The 19923-nt window shown below is 38.8% G+C and overlaps 1 protein-coding gene across 5 annotated transcripts in view; it reads right to left on the bottom strand.

The window, feature by feature from the left end:
* The window catches only part of TLK1 (tousled like kinase 1), a 91484-nt gene that overhangs the window by 43094 nt on the left and 28467 nt on the right, over positions 1-19923 (bottom strand). For all 5 annotated transcript variants that reach the window (XM_080398925.1, XM_080398921.1, XM_080398922.1 and 2 more), the window contains one exon: positions 1457-1575. In XM_080398925.1, coding sequence (XP_080255051.1) covers positions 1457-1570 — 114 coding nt within the window. In that variant the 5' untranslated portion in view covers positions 1571-1575. The remainder of the gene's footprint in view (positions 1-1456; positions 1576-19923) is intronic.

The following is a 19923-nucleotide window of genomic DNA, read 5'->3' as shown; positions in this document are numbered from 1 at the left end:
TTTATACACTAAAAGTTAAATGAAGTTAAAAGAAGGTACAGATCTAGTAATGGAAAAGGACAAATAGTCACCTGAATACTAAGCAATGGCCTGAGCAATTATAATGAGCTAATGAATTACATGAATGAGCAGTATTAGAGAATCCAAGGAAGAAAGAAACAAAGATGGGCCAGAACCACTGCGTTTGCCTCTATCATAACATATGGTGAGTATACATTTTTGCAGTCGTAATTAGAAGACAACAGTGCATCAACCACACTGTCAGTCCAACCCGATTCCTTCCCCTGATCATTTAAGTCACTTCTTGGTTAAGACACTAGTAACAGACGTGATGTGTCACCTTTTGTACAGCTTTGTGACTGTTACCTTCATGTCACTCTCAAAAACAAATTAAAAAGTCATGATGCTAGATCACTATGCACTGATTTATATTCCTTATTGTTTGTTAACAGTCAACAATACATCACAAGCCTCCAGAAATTTCATCAACATCTGCTATCAGGTAGTATTTTGTTCTGTAATCTAGAGTGGTAATTACAACGTAGAATAGGAAGTGAAAAATACTAACCAAGTTTGTGTAAAATACTTCAAATATGAGGACACTTCAAATAGTTTGGAAACAGAATTCAAAAGTACTTTGGCCACAGGGAAATTTGTGCCTGAAAAATTAGTATTGTATCTTTGACACACCAGTTTATTAAGTACTACACTTGGTGAAGAACACTCAAAGACACAAATACAAAATGGAGTACCTCTGGCTAGGCAACAGTATTGCAGAGATCAGTCTTGGAAGTTGAAGCTACTAACTTGAACAAAATTTGTAATAAAGGGAAAATTTATTCTGCAGATGTATCAGCTGAAGGGTAATGTATGACATACAGAAGGTAATTAAGCCCCTATTGAATGTTTGTAAGGTTTTTCCTCAAGTTGCATCCTGGTTCAGATATTAACGAATAGACTATAGAAAGTCTGCAATGAAAGTAGGCAAAATTGATATAAATGTCTGGAAAAGTTAAAAGAATTTGGCTTTGTTAGTCTAGATATATTAGTCTTCAAACAAGTTTAATCTTAAAAACAGAGGTCACACCAGATTCCCTGGGTCTATTTCAAGCCAAACTGTAAGTAGCTGACCATCTGCAGAAAGGACAACTAAACTTAAATACTGGGAAAAAACTTCTGTCTCCAATCACATGTGCACTAAAGCAAAACCACGAGCCTGTATAAGCCCATTCTCTGATGTTTTTAAGAACAATTCAATGTCTGCATCATAGACAGGTTCAGAATAAACAGTCCTACCCTCAAAGCAAAACAACAGATTAACAAGGATTTTCTTGAGAGCCAATTCCAGCCCAGTACTTTTGCAAGTAAATCACATGGACAATATGCAAGTGAAACAGTGTGAGATAAATTAGTATTTTAAAAATGGTAGGTCTGGATAACTGCTCTTAGAACTTACTTTAGCTCCAACACTGCAACTTCCAGTACTCCCAGTACTGCCACTTACTACACCTGTGAATCTTGCCTCTAACAATTCTTGTCTTCTTGGGTCCAGGCTATGAAGCTCATCCATTGCTCCTAAAAAAGATAAATAAATTCATTATATTCCCTAATATTTGCAGTGGAATATTTTACAAATAAGCCAAACATACCAGTGGCCTACGCAAGGAAAGGATTTATACCCTCAACTTGACAATGGATTCACCATCTGTTACCTAATAAAGAACGCACTCAATGAATTCCAGAAATTTTGAGGAAATTTCTGTCTATCAGAATAGCCTTGTCAATTTTGGTGAAAACTAGAACCTGTTAGAGGCACGTAAGAGAGAGACATAGAGTCTGCAGCATGCGATACGCCAACCAGGCAATTATTTATAGATTAAAAACTAGCTGACAGCAGCAAAATACTTTCCAGCATAAAACCTCCCAATTCTACAAGCCCCTTGTTCTCCATATTATTTAAATTGTTTAGGCTATCAACATATGAACGTCCAAGAAGAACAACTAAGAATCATAGGGAAAAAAGGAAAAATCAAAATGTAGACCACAGTCCCCAACACGTGCAAGGGAATGCAGGGTTACAGGGAAGTTCGAAGGGCAGAGAAGCAAGGAGCAGGATCAGCAATATGAAAGGAGCCAAGAGTAACAGAGACACTTGCACAGGTGGTGCCCCCGACCGCCCTGCTGAGTGGGGTAAAGCGGCGCTGCTGGCATCAGCAGGGAAAGTAAGGTGGAAGGAAATGGAAGAACAAAAGGAGTTTCTGATGAGTTCAGCCTACATGAGTAGGCTGCAGCATGATGTGCAGCTTTCTAATTTGTATTTAAATCACTTACGTCTGTTTAATGAGTCTGAAAGATGATTTAGACAAATAGTCTTCCGTATTTACACAAACTGCGTTCTTTGTTTTTATCTTTTCAACTACTTGAACATTCAGTTTATCTTCAACTGGAAACATTTCAGTTGCTTTATTTTAAATAAGATATTTAATGTGAAAGTCTTTATGCACTATTTTAATAGCATATCCTTCAAGTACCATATAAAGTGATATTGCCTCATTTTTTTTTTTCAACTAAAGACACAAGTTTGTGCTTTTCAGTCCCACAGGACAACACAGCAGTTCACAAAGGACTGCAAGTAGGAACTATGTATATTCAAATGGTTCTACAAAAAAAGCTTTTGGAATTCCCTTTTCATGAAAACTACAGGTTGCAAAGTAAGTGCTCCTATGAACTTCTACCCGTCAGCTAAGCATCCTGACAACAAGGCATCAGTGTAGCCTTCCTCACCATTAACAAGAGATAAGACACTTTCTTACATGACTTGTGGGTATCTCACAAACCTTTAACATTCAAGAACTAGACAGACCTTTATGTACTACACATTTTGGCCACTCCTGGCCACGCAGCTAACACTCTCAGTAGGGAAAGCACTGGCTCTGTTATTTGGCTAATTCAAGTTGCTCTTGCTCCCACAGGAAGACAGACAACAGTGATTGTGGTGTCAGTGTCCCTTTACCACAGACCCTGGTACCCAGACTTCTGATGGAAGAAAACCACACCAAGAGAAACTCAGTCAAAAAGGAGACATTCGGGAAATGTGTTGTTGGCAGAGCCTCCTTCTGAAAAATCAAACCACAAGTGGCAAGTTGAGGATACCGCATCTTGTGTCTGGAGGTGGGGGAGTTCACACATACGCAGCCAAATCTGGAGCTGCAGGTCACTTTTTCAGCAATGCAGAGGAATTTCCCAGGTTGAAACTGCACCTGGCTTTTTATCAGCAGTTGTAATGCCACTTCTGAATTTGCCTAGTAAAAATTCCTCCACTTTCTACATATTTTAGATTGTAAGGTCTCCAGGGTATAAGACTGTTTTACTACATGTATGCGCAGTGCAGAACAATCAAGAATCCTCTTCATTCCTAAAATGTGCTTGTGTACTGCTTTCAAGAGTTTCAAAAACAAATTGTACACTTCTCATATGCACAAAAATATATTTCTTACATTTACACATTGTGCAGTAAGGCTTAAAAAAAAAAGGCAGATGTGTACAGCGTACCTTTCCTAGTATGTATGTAATCTATACATTAATGGGAAAGTATTGCTCTGAAAAAGCATAAGAAACTAATCACACCGGATTTGTCAGGCAAGTTTAAATGATTATTGGTTTTCTTCTTAACAATCCAAGTGTTTAAGTGTATGACACTCTGAAATAACCAAAGTAACCCATTTAATGAAGCAGGACTACCAATATTTTGATTTACTAGCCCACTTGATAGACACTGCCCACAAAAGTTCAGCACTTACTTAAAATTACTGACATAACTAGCAATTACAAAGCATACACATACTACAGAAACAGATACCACCATAGCCATTTTGTTTATTTTATGAAATATGGGAAAGCAATAATCATCATGGATAGCCAAGGCTCATTTTAAGAGCTACAGAGTAAAATTGCTACTGCCATCTCATGAACGGTACCAAGATACTAATGCACTAAGTACACCAGCACCCCTGGGTTACCTTCCCAGTCAGAATAGTAATTTAGCAGGTAGAGATTGTCTGCACCACAGATGAAATACAATTCTTCACTTTTTTTGCTCACCTTTTAGAGCCTACACACACTAATGAATGCACTGAATTCATTATTTCTGCTGGAGTGTTTTTTGGTTATTATGTTTGGGATTTTTGTTTTGTTTTGTTTTGTTTTTTATTGTTAAATATCCAGAACCAAAAAGTAACACACTCAGCCATCCTGGTGATCTGAAGGACAAGATAGAAAAGCTGGATTCAAACCTTCATTCAACACACTGCAAATCCTAGGAAGATCTATTAAACTGCTTTCCTCATTCATGCTGTAATTTAAAATACACCATTCACTCCCAGACACACAGCTGTTTTTTCAAGAACAAGCAGTTCTGTACAATCCTTCAGTTCTCAGCACAAGTTACCTAATTTTAAAGGTACCGCAAGCTTTAAGACACTTCATGTAAGGGACAAAAAAATGTAATTTTAATTTTTTTAAACACCAGACTTTATACATTCTCCTGCTCACAGAATACCTTACTGCCCACAAGATCAACGTAGCCTAAACTGAAAATACACCCAGACTTCTGACTTAAACTAACTTAATTCCTACCCCTGAAAAGCAACTCACTAACTCAAAGGAAACCAATCACAACACACAACTGCTCACAGCATACTTACAATGTTCCTAAACAGAAGACTGGCATTGCTACCATCCACCATTTAAACTTCTACTGTCTTCTGAAGAGAACACCTGGAAGATCACCCAAAACTCACAGAAGAGCCCTAAAAAAAAATGCACTTTTTTTCTTGTAACTGCTACAGGTATTGGAATGCTTCTTGTAGTTTTTCTAAGAAGTTACCAACACTGCCTAGGTGTTGTATTTTTCAGGAGTGGTGTTTACCATATATATCCTCTCCTCTAAAAACTAACATAAAATATACAGATTTCTTGTTCAAAAAAGGACACTTTTTGCAAGAACTCTTTGGAAAAGAACTACAAACTCCTCTGAGAATTTATTAAGCAATGGGTTATGTCAAAAGTCAAAGTTATAAATTCAGAGAAGCAATTTATAAGCTTTTTCATGGCATCTGGTATAATCAATTATACCATACTCTACCTTAGCAAAACAGAGGTGTAAGGATTCAGAGGATTCTCCATGGTAATCTGAATTTTTCAGAACCTGTGTCCAGAAAATAATAGAATGCAACTACACCTGTAGCCCAAAGCCCTACACCTCCAAATATACAAACTTGCAAAAGATCCAGTTATTTAACCAAATACTTGCTCATACCTCAGTAAAACCGACATTTTACGAGAAAAAATTCAGCAGAGAGGATCTTTTGGGATATAAATGTACTGCAATGTCTCTCTCAAACACTACTAGACTACAGAGCAATTTGCAGACCCAAACACAAAGACCTGACAGATCAGACATATTTTTCTTTTCCACTAAATATGGAATCCAGAGCCAAGACTCAATCTTTATCTTCAACTCTCTTATTACCCTGAATGGACTCTTGTTAACTGGCAATCAATTACAGCCTGGAGATGAAGATCAACAGCTTCACACATTGTCAACCTTCTGCAATGAAGATGAAGTTCATTATGCAGAAGCCACATTCTTCTTAGAACAACCCTCCCGATTAGATTGAGGCCCCCTTCTCCTGAATTCCAGGCACAAACCACCTTTCACTTAAATGAAAGGCATACTGGTTTGGTCTGGTTTCTCCAAATATTTGTTGGAGCAAAATACTCCAACACAGAGACCTATCTATTGAATAGAAGATGAGAGTTCTGCAACAGTGCAAATGTAAATGGAATTTCCTGATGTGCTCCCAGTAGGCACTCAGGTTTTATGGTAACACACATAGCATGTGAATTATGCCCAACGTACTTTTTAGGAACACTTCACATTAACGTTGATAACATTACCATCACGTAGCCTCTGCACTGACAGTGGCATCCTTTAGATCAGTAAAACTAACTAATATCCAGCTAAAAAAGCGAGGGGTGGGAAAAGAAAGGAAACGGGAGGGAGGGAACGGTACACACTTCAAATGACAAAAAAAGCAGCCTGCAAAGCAGTTTTGGGGTTTTTTAAGTCACAATTCCTTTAAAGGTATTAAGCAATCTTTGAAGTTAGGAATACCAGACTTTAAGCATGGTAACCATTCCAAGTATAGAAACCACTGTTTAACGGCATTGCAATGCAATCCCAAAAGTCATTAAGTAACTGTTTATTTCAATTTGGAATATCCTAAAATGCACTGATCCCATTACATTGATGGTCTAATAATTTAACTTCATAACAATTGAGTATGACAGCTCTTGTTATTCTAGAATACACGTGTACCAGCAGATAAAAGGAAAGCTTTAAAATATCAAATGCAAAACAGACTATGAAAATTACTAAAAATACAGATTTTACAATCCTTACACAGTCTCCTAAAAAAAAGCGCCCACACAACTACTTACTTTCTTCTTGTGCGAACACGAAGATGCATCTTGTCTTTGCATCCACATGTATTTCAAGTCTTGTCTCATGTTCTCTTGCCTCATTTGGAAAATAACCCAAACCCCCAAAACCAAACCAACAAAACCATGCACTCAACTTCATTCTTCTCTCTTACCTGTCTGAAACTCTGGATATTCCTTAGTGCAGAACTAACCACAGATGACTTTTTCATTCTCCAGGAAAATAAGGTAATGAAGCTAGCATTTCTGCCTCCAAGAAAACAAACTATTCGGTAACAAACTATTTTGTTGTTAGGCAAACACTAGCAAGACATCATCACGTTGATCAAAGTCTCTTCCTGTTAATAGTAGAACTTCCTATTTATTAAAGCTTATACTTTATATATATGCCTCAGTACCTCATAAAGCCAATGGAGAATGAAGCAACCCAAAGTAAGTTTTCAGAGAAGAAGCACACAGAGCTCTGAAATACAAGTCTAATCAAGCCAAAAAGCACAGCAAACCAAAATACAGTAAGACATCAAACTGTGTGGAGTGAATGCAAACTTCTTGATTTTTAAATTGGAAAAAATAACACCTGTTCAATTTAAAATAGAATATTTGGGGTGAGAGATTGACAAATTAATTAGACAAAAACCACAAAGTTGACCTGCGTTGCTAAACCATGTCTTGAATAGTCTTTCCTCCACAGCATGTTTTGGGGAATCACAGGAAACATAATTGGAAACAGCCCTGAAAACTACTAATGTGCTAAGAAAACAAGTTGAGATGCTAGCATGATGGCATAAAGCCAAGCAGCAGTAACTTGAGAAGAGTTCAATTCCAAGACAACAGCAAAAACACAGCCTGCCCTTAGCAGAAGGCTTTGAAATGCATCACCATCCAACATGAATCACAACCCGAGGCCACACTCATTCAGTACTGTGGCCTCAGAAGCCAGGAAGGTCCCATTCAACCTAAATCAGCAGTCAACAGGGCAGACAGCAAGACACAATCTCTGAGGTTTACAGTAACACAAACAAAAAAATCCCCGAACTATATATATTTACCTCCGAACAACAGCTACACAACCAAAGCCTAGAGGACAGACCGTTTACCAAGCCCTCTGGGTTCCAGCTCTTCCACAATACTTAATAAAGTAACAACAAACAGGTATAGGTTACCCATTACAAAGTTTAACTTGGAAATTTAGAAATTCTTGAAATCACTGCCTTTCCCATAAAAAACATTAATTTCTTTTGTAGAGAACTATGTAGATACTATAACCTCCAAACAGGTAAATGAAAAAGTTCAGGGTACTACATTCCAGTTAAAAACCTTCACTGCAGCTGAAATTAAACAGCAGCAATAGATGCAATAGAAAATGGGGAAAATACATCCTGATGTTCAAGTGAAACTAGCTGTTTGAAAAGATCTTAAGTGAGAAGAAATTCCTAAATGAGACACACATATATCCAAGCCCAGGGTCAGGAAAGAACAGAACCCATCTGATTAATCAAGAGTCATTTTAAATGCACAGTGAAAATACAACATTTCTTAGCACCTGAGCCTGTAACACTGAAGCACACAACACAGGAAAAGTAGTATAAAAAATAGTTATCTCCCCTATTTAGGTACTTCTCTTCCCTAACAACCCCCCAACCCCACCCTGCCCCGACCACTACTAAGGTGCCCAGATGAACTTAAAATGCTTTTCTTAATAATCTAAAGAGAGTGTTTATTCCACAAATTGATCCTCTTAAAATGAAAAAGACTGTCCAAAGGAATAGGCAGAGGGATGCAGGCAAGCAAAAGGTGACTAATGCTTACAGGAGGCTGGGGGATGAAAGGAGGGAAAAAGCTGGATAATTAGCAGGCAGACAGATCAGGCTTTAGACTACATAAAAGGGGGAGGGAAATAATATAACTGGCAAATTTTGGCCTAAAAAAAGCACAACTATGGCTAATCTAACAAATTATAAGAAAAAAATAACCTTTCCTGTAAACATCAGAAGACAGCAGTTTTTGATAAATACAAAATTTGCATCTGCTGATTACAGTTGTTTGATTGTTGGATGCAAACTTGTTAAAATACAAAGTAGGGAAAGTAAGGTTTTTTTTCTGACGTGGAGGGGGAAGAACTGACCAATTTCCCATGAGCGAAAGAGTTGATGAGGAAGTGCACAGCTGTTGGGTTACCTGGACTCTAGCATTCAACATTTAATTCTTCTAGTGTTGAACAGGAAAACATTCCCTGTGTCCCTTCTCTCCACAAGATGCAGTCTATTTCTTTTTAGAAGTCTTTTTCAAAGGCTTTTTAAAAATGATGGCTCTAGCTCACTTTTTAAAAAGTGCTGTTTGAATGTTGTTCATTTCACTTTTCCCAACAGTTCAACTTTGATCTAAAACAAAGAAAACTTTGGCTGATGGATAGAGAAGTAATTTTCTGCAAATCATTTTGCAACAGAAATCAGTTCTTTAACACTGAAAAAAAATTGTAATGATCATTAGACTTCATCTCTGTTCTGCCAGTTTTTGAATTTCAATTGTCTGGCCAATAACCTGGAAAGGAAAAGCGAATTAAAGGGAAATGTGTTCCTGAGGGAACTTCTGCTAGCACCTTGAAGAAGGACTTACGAATAAACCACTTGGGCCAACTCCAGATCAGCTAGTAGACATCTGTGGGTAACAATTTAAGAATGTTTAATTCTCCCTGCCTTTCAGCTAGGCACTCAGTAAGGATCCCTTGGCCATTATGTGTCTCATCAGATGGCTGTAGGCAGCAGAGGCAGAGAAGAATTTACAAGTTGCCTACCAATGCCTTTATTTGGCCACAAACCAACAACATATACTCATGTTATGTGGGTATACGCCACAAGGATGGCAACTCAGAATGGCTCATTCAATGTCAGGGAGTGATTCATTCAATAGAGAAGACAATAGCTCCCCAAGGGTCCATTCTTTTGTAACTGGGACTGAACCAGGCATGCAACTATGTCCAAGGCAAGCTGGTGATGCCTCACATCTGATGAGTCCCTCTACCAAACCCACCCGTTCGAAATAGAACTGAACTGCCTGAAAGCCACACGTGTGGTGCTTTCAGAGCAGTGCACAGGCCCCCTGAAGCCACAAAGAGCTCTTACTTCGGAGTGACAGCATTTCTCCTACATATTGCATGTAAGTAATTTCACTTTCCTTCAACATCACAGACAACAAACCCATTGCACAGGTGTAAACTCCACCTGTATATCTATGACAGCTTTCAAGGCTGAAGTCTATCTAACAATTAATGGTGCTGACGGGTCTGAAAGGTGCTGAAGCTTTTTTTGCAATATTCACTGAAACAACAGCATGCTGTGTCTCATTTCAATCCTGTTCATTATTCAGAAAACAACATTTAGTTTTATTTGGCATGTGAATCCTTATAACAAGTCAGTTTTTAGCCAGCCTTTTCTTTATGCCAGCTTTTCCTGAAGGAATTCTTCACAGGTCAAATTTGTCCCATCTTGCCCCAGAAATTATGACGCCATTATTTTTGCAGTGTTTTTTTCCGTATTAGTGACAGTAGTTGGCAAGTACGAATAATTACTAAAGAGACGCTAAGACATAACATAGAACATTCAACATGGCATCTACCTATCCATTTCCCAAATTTCTAATATAACTCCATGTGCACCATGTACAGGAAGCGTTAGCATAGCAAATACTGCTATGAGCAACAGAACCACGACAAGGTCCTTCCTGAGTCTGTTGAATAATGTTTAGTGCAATGAATGAAGAGGAAAAGGACAACTGAGAGAATATGTAGTATATTACTAGCATCCTGAAAGCTGTTTATCTTGGAATTACCACGCCTCAACAGCAGTAAATAGGATAGATTTTGAAGATTGCTACCACTGTATTTTCTCCCCTCCTCCACATACCATAACTAGACAAAACCTGAATTCAACAGATCAGTTCATGGGCATAGTAAGAGAAACATCTGCTGTGCCCAACAGCAGAACAGTCCACTTGGAAGAATTCCCCACATCCAAAATCCCTCCCAGTGTCCAGTAATCCCTTCTAGGCTCTTAAAAACAATATAGAGTTAGGTACGGTCAGAGTGTTCCTATGTTGAAATCCCAAAGTGCAAGATCCTTCCCCGTAATGAGAGCCCTCCTATAATCAATCAAACAGAAAAGCCACTGCAAAAAAATACTCCACAGAAAAGTAGCATCAGTGAGTAACAACTCTTCTGCAATGTCCTGCTTATGAAGACTTACTCTGAACTCATAAAATCAGGAGTTCAAATAATTAAAAATTTGCTAAAAACAGATTTCCCAAAATGTTGGCTACAATACCTTATGCAGAACAAGCCTGACAAATAAGTCAACACTCTGAACATATACAAACTACATGGGTGATACCCTGAACATGTTTTTTTACAGTGAACGGTATCCATGCCTTTGAAACTTGTCACTATGTAACAAGTGTCATATTTTCCTGCTTTTTCAAAAACCTGGATTACTCACTTGTAATTGTTGTCTAGATTACTCCGAACTGCCAAGAGCAATCAAAGAACTGGTTCTGATTTGGCAGGATTTTGGTGGCTTTTCACCATCACCAACCTATACCATTTAAATAGCGAAGTAGCAGAACCAGAACATTTCAAAGAAACAAGTAGGTTTGCTAACATAGTCTTCACTGACCATTCTGCACTCATCACTGCTAAAGACAGTAATACATGAAAGCAGTTTATTGACTAGTTGACTCTGTCTGAAGTACTGCTCTAAGCATTTAGTCCATTTAGAACAAACATAGATACCGAAAAACAAATGCATCTTCAGTAAAACTCTTTTTTAATGGCAGCATCTGATTTGAACATCTGCTAGTGACAGAATAATCAGAGATACAAAGCACTCATCTAAAGTGCTTTTAATAAAGTTTTGTTCAAGACAACTGTCAGTTTTGGCAGCAACTGGGTAGCCAACTAATACATTCTCCTAATGTTTCTTGTAATCTCTGACCACTATAGCCTGTGCTTGCATAAATGTGATATTAATGTCTCTTCTGAAGTCTCCCATAAAGCTTTATAAACCATCACCTTAGGTTCCATGCAGCTTTCTCCTGGAAAGGGAAGATTCATTACACAGTTGTAAGGTCCAAAGCAGTAACTCCTCTATCTTCAGAGTTAAGAACAATGTTCTGGTTAAAAGAAAAACTACACTAAATGCATTGCTTTACGATTGTATGCTAACAAGTTACAAGAAAGATTAGAAGAAAATGTGATGGCACCCCTTTGGGTTGCTTTAGTCTACTGGAGATCCTTGGTCAATCAAAAGTAAAGAAGTCCTTGTTAGTGTCCCATAGGGCAGTATCAGTGTTGCTGTACTGCACTGTACTACTACAATGATCAATAAACAAATATACAATACGCAGACAAGAAGTTTATGTTTATAATCCCCCTATAAGGTAAGAAAAGCCTATTTATATTTTACAGAAAGCACCTAACTTCTTGGCCAAAATTATGCAAGACATCTGTGGCAGGAACACTAGAAGACTGTCTTCCTAGGTAGCAAACATCTGCCTTGAACACAACATTATGCCAAGAGAGAGAAAAAACTAATACAGCCTGGGCTGCACACATGCAGGTGACGTGCTGCCTGCCTATCAATACCAGCTCCCTTTTCCCCTCTGTGTAGCGGAATCTGCTGCAATTAACTGTTGCTTCCGGACAGCTCTGTAAAAGGTACCCAAACAGAAAAAGAAGCAGAATTTGCCCATTTCAGCCTCATTTGCTGGAAAACCACACACCCCCTGTCTCCTTGAGGAGGAGGCAGTGAGCAGGGAGAAGCAAGTTCACGGGTCACTTATTGGTGATGCAGTCTAACAGGTCACTAGATAACAACAGTTTTGTGATACTCTCAAAAAGTGAATCACACTATGAACAAAAGCTCACTACTTTCCATCCCTCTCTCTGTTTCTATGCTGAAAAGGACTAAAAGCCTGGAGCGCTTCTGAAGAAAAACATCTACCTAGAGAAATCCCAGAAACTGCAGCAAATTTCATTTACTGCATTCAGTTATCTCTAAACCCTCGAGTCCACGAAATGGCTGTTCTGCAAGAATTTAAAATGGCACGGGCGTTTTGCCCGTATCAAAAATAAACAGTAGTTTCTGCTATCTAAGGAAGGAATAAGAAGGAAGTTAAAAGCAGAGGTCACCTACTGAGCAGGAAGAGAGCAAGCAATGCCCCTTCCCATAGGGTTTCTGGTTCTCACCCTCAGTCAGAAAAAGTAAACCACAAAGGAACAAACATAAAATGTGCACCTTTTCCCCAACCAGATTTGTCTGGAAGTTATGTATAGGATAGAAAGGCAAGCCAAAAAAACCCAACAATTTGTCAGAATAAATATATCTTATTTTTCTGAGTTATACTACCAGTCATCTGGTATTTGAAAGCTGTATTTGTGTCAACAGGAGTGTGTTTCAGTTTTTAATTCCCTGAACTTCCTAATCCCCTTACTTCTGTTGCTCCTACTGCCATTTCTGCCCTCATGATCTCCAAAATCTCCCCAGTGCAGACAGCCCACCGACCCTCTAGGCAGCGCCTTGTTCCCCCCAGCACACAGGACAGCATGAACAGCTGATAGCAGCACGTAACTCTTAACTTACGTTGATTTTGCCATTACATGGTAAGGAACATACTAGAAGAAATTAAAAAATCCTAAGTCTTTCCAAATACATTAATCTATACCTTATCTAAATAGATAAATTGCACACACAAAGCTGATATGTTACCGACTACACCTACATTTTCTTAGGACCTTGCAGAATTGCTCCCATTCTAAAGATAGGGAAAAAATGAGACATGTACAAAATCACACATGAATCAGTGAAGAATCAAGTTTAAGGCTAAGGGAAAAAAATATTTTAAACTTTGTACTCATCCTTATTGCAGCACAGCTACAAAGCCCGTTGATACCAACAATCTACATGAAATTCAGTTGCATGCTTGTGTACTGAACACTTTTAAAAATTCAGCACCCCCCCAGTTCACAAAGAAACATCCTATGCAATCATTTGTCAAAAATTTGGTTTTAGTGTTGCTCAGCATTATCATTAAAAAAAACTGCATTACAGCCATTTCTCCTATCAGCGCTCATTGCCTAATTTTAAGACAGCTCTCTTTTCTGCTATACTATCACTTCCACTCAAGTTTTAGAAGAGAGAAGGGATTCTCATTCCTTTCAACACAGTCTCTTCCTGAGAACTGCCCATCTTGCAGGCTAAGTGAAGAAAAGACTTCATGGAAAAAATTCTGTGATCACGTGGTTAAAATTTTGTAACTTAAATGCAGTTAAAGCCCTGAGGGCAACCAGAAATCAGAAAAGGACAGAGATACAAGTCTCTGGTATTGCAAATTGAAAAATAAAATTATTTTTTCAGGTATCTATTCTAAACTTACTTTGACACCAGTAAAAATACTTATGTGCAGTTAACATCTCAATCTGCCATGGAAAAGCACCTGAAAGCTCAGCTGCATGCATACTACTCGTTGCCCTAGAAAACTAACACGTCTTCTTAGTTAAAGGGTAAGGATGCTTACACTGGCTTCTGTAGATCACTGCGGCCACAATTTAAGCTGAACAAGTGTCATCCAAGTTCTCTGCCCCAACTGGCAGGAGACAATGCAGAACTTCTTAAAACAGCTGCCACCCGAGGCAGGGAAAGACCATGAGATTCCTCGGACCTCCGAAGGGGCTTCCTGGTGCCTACTTCCCACAGCCGGCCTGCCAGCAGCCAGCCAGCGCTACCAGGAGGGAGCAGCCCACCTTACCAACCGCTGGCAAACCGGGATGCGTTTCACCTGGCATAAATTTAACACAACTGCTTCCACACGCCTGACTTTGGGCTTAACTAGACACCAAGGTAACGACACAGGAGATGTTTTTTAAACTGAAAAAATCTATAAAGAAATCTATGCTGGACTTAGAGAGGATCCAGAACTGGGCCAGGCTTACCTCCATCAGTTAGTAAGGGCCAACAGTCCAAATGAGACCAGTGCCTCTACCATCAGGCAAGGCTAAAGCCCTGATGAGTCTCCAGATGTACCAGGGTACCTGCAGTGCACACGCCACGCTTTTCGCCTCCCAGGGCACTGCTTTGGCGGGCTATCTCAGTGACAAAAAGACAACTGAAATTTAAGAACTAGTAAAAAAAACTGAATAAAAACAGGTCACTAAGGAGAAAGTTTCACCAGCGGCAGTTCCCAGGGAGAAGCAGCAGGTTGGGCAGTGGCTGGCAGCAGGGCAGAGGGATGCTGTGTGCCCCCAGAGGGGGCAGCCGCTGCTGCTGCGGCTACCTGGGGAACGTGCACATGGGGCCAGCCAGCACACGGGAAAACTCTGGAATAGAAGTTGGCAAATGCAAACACAAATGACTGAGTACACCACACAGGTGTTGGTGTAACTTTTAGAAAAGAAAAAAACCAATCAGTTTAGTCTCTAACAAAACCCTTTTACATCCCTAACAGCCAGTCACACTACCTATACTGGTAGCCACCTGAACCGCTTTCACATAACAAAATACTGTTCTGTGAGTACTACATGCTAACGTGATTACTTACCATGAGAGAACTTGTACTAAAAATGTCTTATTTTGCCAGAAATACTCTTCCACTCAAGTATCCTTGCACCACTCATATAACAAGCCCAATAGATTCAATTACTTGATAACAAAAAGCAACTGTAATGACCTGTCTTGACTCACAACCTAAAAATCATCAGAAATTCCCATTATTAAAGACTGAAGAAACACTATCATCATCTGTTATTTCCTAAAAATCCCTCATTTGGATCTTTAGCCACAACAACCTTAAACTAGATTTTGCCTTTTCTCAAGTGGTAACTGGTGGTCAAGCAAAATTTTGACACCCAAGATAAACCAACATTCCTCTCTGGTCTTTCCAGACAGAGGCACCTGCATGAAGCACTCACCGCTGCTGCCAGCACTACAGCAGGAGAGCTCCTGTGCAGGGACGCGCCGCAAGACACGAGGAGAGACTCCCAGCTACATCCCTGCAAATCACAGCACCCCTCCAGCTAAGTGCTGGCGGTCACTGCTTCAGTGTCCAGAAGGTTCCTGCTTCTACCGCATCGACCTGGTCTCTTTATCAATGGCTGTCCTCCCTCCAGCAAAATCAACAGCGTGTGCAAATGAAAGCTGAGCAGAGGGACTGCAATTTGAGGAGGAAAATGACAGTTTAGGGATGCACAGGGGAAACAGAGGAGCAGGACAAGACTGGAGGTCACCCTTGTGGCTTAGCACTGGTCAGGAAGGTTGGGAGGTGGCAGGCTTGGGGACCTGGTCTAGGAGCACAGACCCCACCTGGAGAGCCATAGGGATGATGGAACACTGCCAAATTCCACAACTTGTGACAGTCAGTACTGCTGCCTCATTGCTCACTTCCCTTAGAAAGACAGGATTCCAAAGCCACAAGAACAACAAAACAGTAAAAATAGCAGCTTATCTCTGTCTCTCTCTTTTTTCGTATGAACAAACTTGAAGAGAGATTTAAGGAAAACAGCAGGAAGGTGGTGTCAGACGCTGGCAGAGACTGGTGCCTGTTGTTTGCACTTCTCTAGAAGAGAAAAACAAGTGAAAGGCTTGGAGGGAACAGCACGTTGTGATTTAGCCAGGAGAACAAATCAGGTCAACTTTCAATCACACGACACTGAGGGAAAAAAAAAAAAAAATCACTATTAAGGTCATTTACTGGAAATTATTTTGTTGTCATAGCTTCAGTATTTCATTCTCAAATTATGGTTTATGTTGCAAGTATAACAAACAGGGAGAAAAATGCAAGAAATAGAATACTGAAATATAGTATTAATATATAATCTAATACAAAACCAGACTCTGCTTTTTTGTGAACTCTACATGTTTCTATTCTTCTATTTAAAAGCAAACAGCAATATAAAAAGCTAAAACTCAAGATATGGCAAAACTAGGCACCATTAATCTAGCAGCTGAATTTCGTATCATCTGAAATACTCATCAGCAGGTTTAACAAAATTATGTATTTGAAAAACTAAAACAAGTTTTAAGAACTATGTAATAAGAGACAACAGGATTGTAGAACATTTTTACTAAAAAGCAGCTGAAGTTTTTGTGTAAGCTTAGCTTGTCTATGAGGCTGCTATGGGGAATGAGGGGGGTCCTAACAACAACATTAGTATTCCTAACAACTAAACAGACAGCTCATCAAGACTTCACACACACATTTTGTGTATATATAAAAGTGTGTACATGCATGATATATAAAATTGCCTCTTCCTCAACACCAACCACTTGGATGTTCTGGACGTGACAACATGCATCAAGCAAGGCACTAATAAAAAAAAAAAAGAATCTATGAATGCAGAATGCAAAATACCATCTAACAAGGAAGCAAAGACCATGAGATTTGCCTTTGAACACTGGTGTTACCCCTCTTAGGCATTATTAGCATCACAATAATTTAATAATACAATTTAATTAGAAAGAGGTAATATGCAATCTGATTACGTAAGTAGAGGTAAATTAAATAGGCAATGAACTTCTCATACTGAAGCAATAACATGCACAGCAAAAAGTACTCTTTGTATCTCATTAAAAAATGTCAAACCTGCATCTTCAGAAATTACTTCTATTTGTATCCTATAGTAACTTCAAAATATGAAAATTCCAATCCTCATAATGGCCTTTCAAAATACTAAATACAAAGGTGCTATAACAAGATTTACGCTGCTTTATTCAAAGTTAAAGCTTGTAGAAAACTTGTGAGATAGCCTTCTACCAGAGTTCAGTACCATGAACAAAACTACTGAAACTAAAATGCAACCCTAACAATCAGAAAGTTTCCGAAATATGAATCAAAAACACAACCACCACTCCCAAACAACAGCCAGCTCAAGGAATAACTGACTTGCAAAAGAAACAAAAAATAAACAAAAACCTTAGTGACTAATACTGATAAACCTAGTCTTAATAATCTATAATCACTACTACTACAACAAAAACAACAACAACAAACAAAAAAAAAACAACCCACAAAACTTTATGAAGATAATCACACCACCTAGACCATCACTACTCTTCTCACCACAGTGTAAGTTCTCACCTGGCTGGTAAAAGGAACACACTGGGGGGTAAAGAGCTGGGAAAGGGAAGCAAGACGTTCCTGGACATACCTTAGCAATAACAAAGGGCTTTTATTTTGAGAAGTTTCAAATCTTCTGATATATCTTTTAATACAACTTTTCATAGAACTGTTAAAAACAGATCACTACCCATCAAGACTAAAAGAATTTGACAACAAATTAAGACCTCCGGCATATTACCTGCAAAATGTTTTCCTTAATAAACTAACATAGTATTTCTAAAAGATAAAAAACCTAAAGCTATTTCAAAGTTACTCTACTTTTCACCATACAAACAACATTAAGAGAACTGGTTTCATTACAGTCTTGTATGTGCACATACAGTTGGTCTTTACAATGATATTCCTTAGCAAAATATAAAGCTTGCTGTAAGTCACCAGTGTCAACCAAAAAGAATTTGTCCTGTCTAAACAAATAAAACCCATTTAAACTATAAATCTGTATATATTAAAAATACATGTTTTTATCGATGTTAAAGAGAATATTATTAATGCGTAGGTTTTATTTACAAATGCTTTATAGTGAAAATATCATTAAAGGACACTATTTCTCTCATCACTTTTACTAGGAATAAGCTAAGAAGTAACAAAGACAGCAACCTCCCTGAGGAACAAAATAGCTAGAAAGAGGGTATTAGGGCGCACACACAAAAAAAGGCATTGGCTGAAGTACAGCTGCAAAATTTAGGACAAAACTGGGACCTATGAGAGCACAGCACTAACTAGAAAAAACAATACTCAACAAATAGCTATGTAGTGTACACACCCGAATAGCCTAAGCCACAGGACTGAAAGAAAGAAGTATTAGAAATCCTACTTGTAGCATCATCTGAATTTGTCTCCATAGAATCAAGAATCTCAGTTGTGGAAAAGAGAAATGGGTAACACCTCTGCTGTTAAAGCTGTGTGTTCCCAAGGACATCTGAGACCCACTGAGCAAAGACCAGGATCTAAATTGTATTTTCAGACTTACAGGAGTTATGAAAAGCAAATTAAATATTTATTTGTGTATTTAACATTACTTTCCAATTTGTGGCCTTTGCGCATATCGTTCAGAGGTTCTATTAATCACCAAAAAAAAAAAATAATTTGCAATCCACCAGAAGCTACAGCTGCAGGACCCAGTGCCTGAAACATCTACAAGCTTTTGAGCTCAAGGTACAGTCGTAAAAATAAGTATCTAAAAGGTTGGGTGTATGTGACATCATACAATAGGTTTTTCTAGAAAAGCATCAACATTTCCTGTTATTCCTCAAAAAACATATTTTTCCTCATTTTCTCTTATAAGTATAGCTGTATTAGAAGTCCAAAGAAAGGGAATCCAGTACTCGCCAACCTCCAAGTAATTATGGTAGGGTTTAATTTCCTGTAAAAGGCACTCTGGAGTTTTTTACCACCATCCTCATCTCTCAAAATGTGAAGTGCAGAGCGCTTTGTTCTTAAGGACCTTATAAAGAAAGCACCACAGCCTTTCAGTTTCCACCCACCCAAAACTGTGCAGATATGATGAGGCAAGATACATTCATTGCCTAATGCTCCTGCTGCCACCTCTCAGCAAGCGGAGGTGGTCCCAGGGAATACTGACCTTCTTAGTGACGTTCAGTTTCACATAAAAGCTCCAGTAAACTGTTTCCCATTCCAAAGCAACCAGATTCCTGTCACCATTGTGTAATCATCCAATAACCCCTAGCTTTCCCTCTAAATCCTTGGAGGACACTTGTCAGCCTCAGAGCCTCTCCAGCTAAAGCTAAAAAGGCCTTTTGAGCACAGGCTGAATAATTTTTCTTATTTGTGTTATTTTAAAAATATGCTCCAGCATTAAACTTGGAGTGATAAGAATCTATGGTGAGGTTTAAAGTTTATGATCTATTAAATTCATACAAGGGAAATACATTCAAACGATATAAACTTTAATGCTCTGCTGGCAGCCAAACCAGCACATGGCTGGGAGCCGCCAGCGAGCCGTCCAAAGCCCAGCCCTTGAAGCACTCAGCTGGCTTTTGCCAGCAACTTCTGCCATTTTCGTTCATTCAACCACTTCAAGAGTTGGTTCACTTGAACTACTAAAAAGCAATTGACAACCCAGAAAGCAGGAAAGCCTGGCTTGCTTTTCCAAAAAATGAACAAGAAGGAATGGTAACTGGATTTGATCTATTACTCTGAATCTCGCAAGGCACAATGACCAGAAATAACTGACTCATTTCACAAACTACAGACAATTCTACTTAATTTGGTTTAAATTCAAAACACATTTGGATATAT

This window comes from Falco punctatus (genome assembly GCF_963210335.1).
Source record: "Falco punctatus genome assembly, chromosome: 8".
Lineage (NCBI taxonomy): Eukaryota > Metazoa > Chordata > Aves > Falconiformes > Falconidae > Falco > Falco punctatus.
The sequence above is the reverse complement of the archived record's forward strand: the minus strand, read 5'-3'. Positions and strand labels throughout refer to the sequence as shown.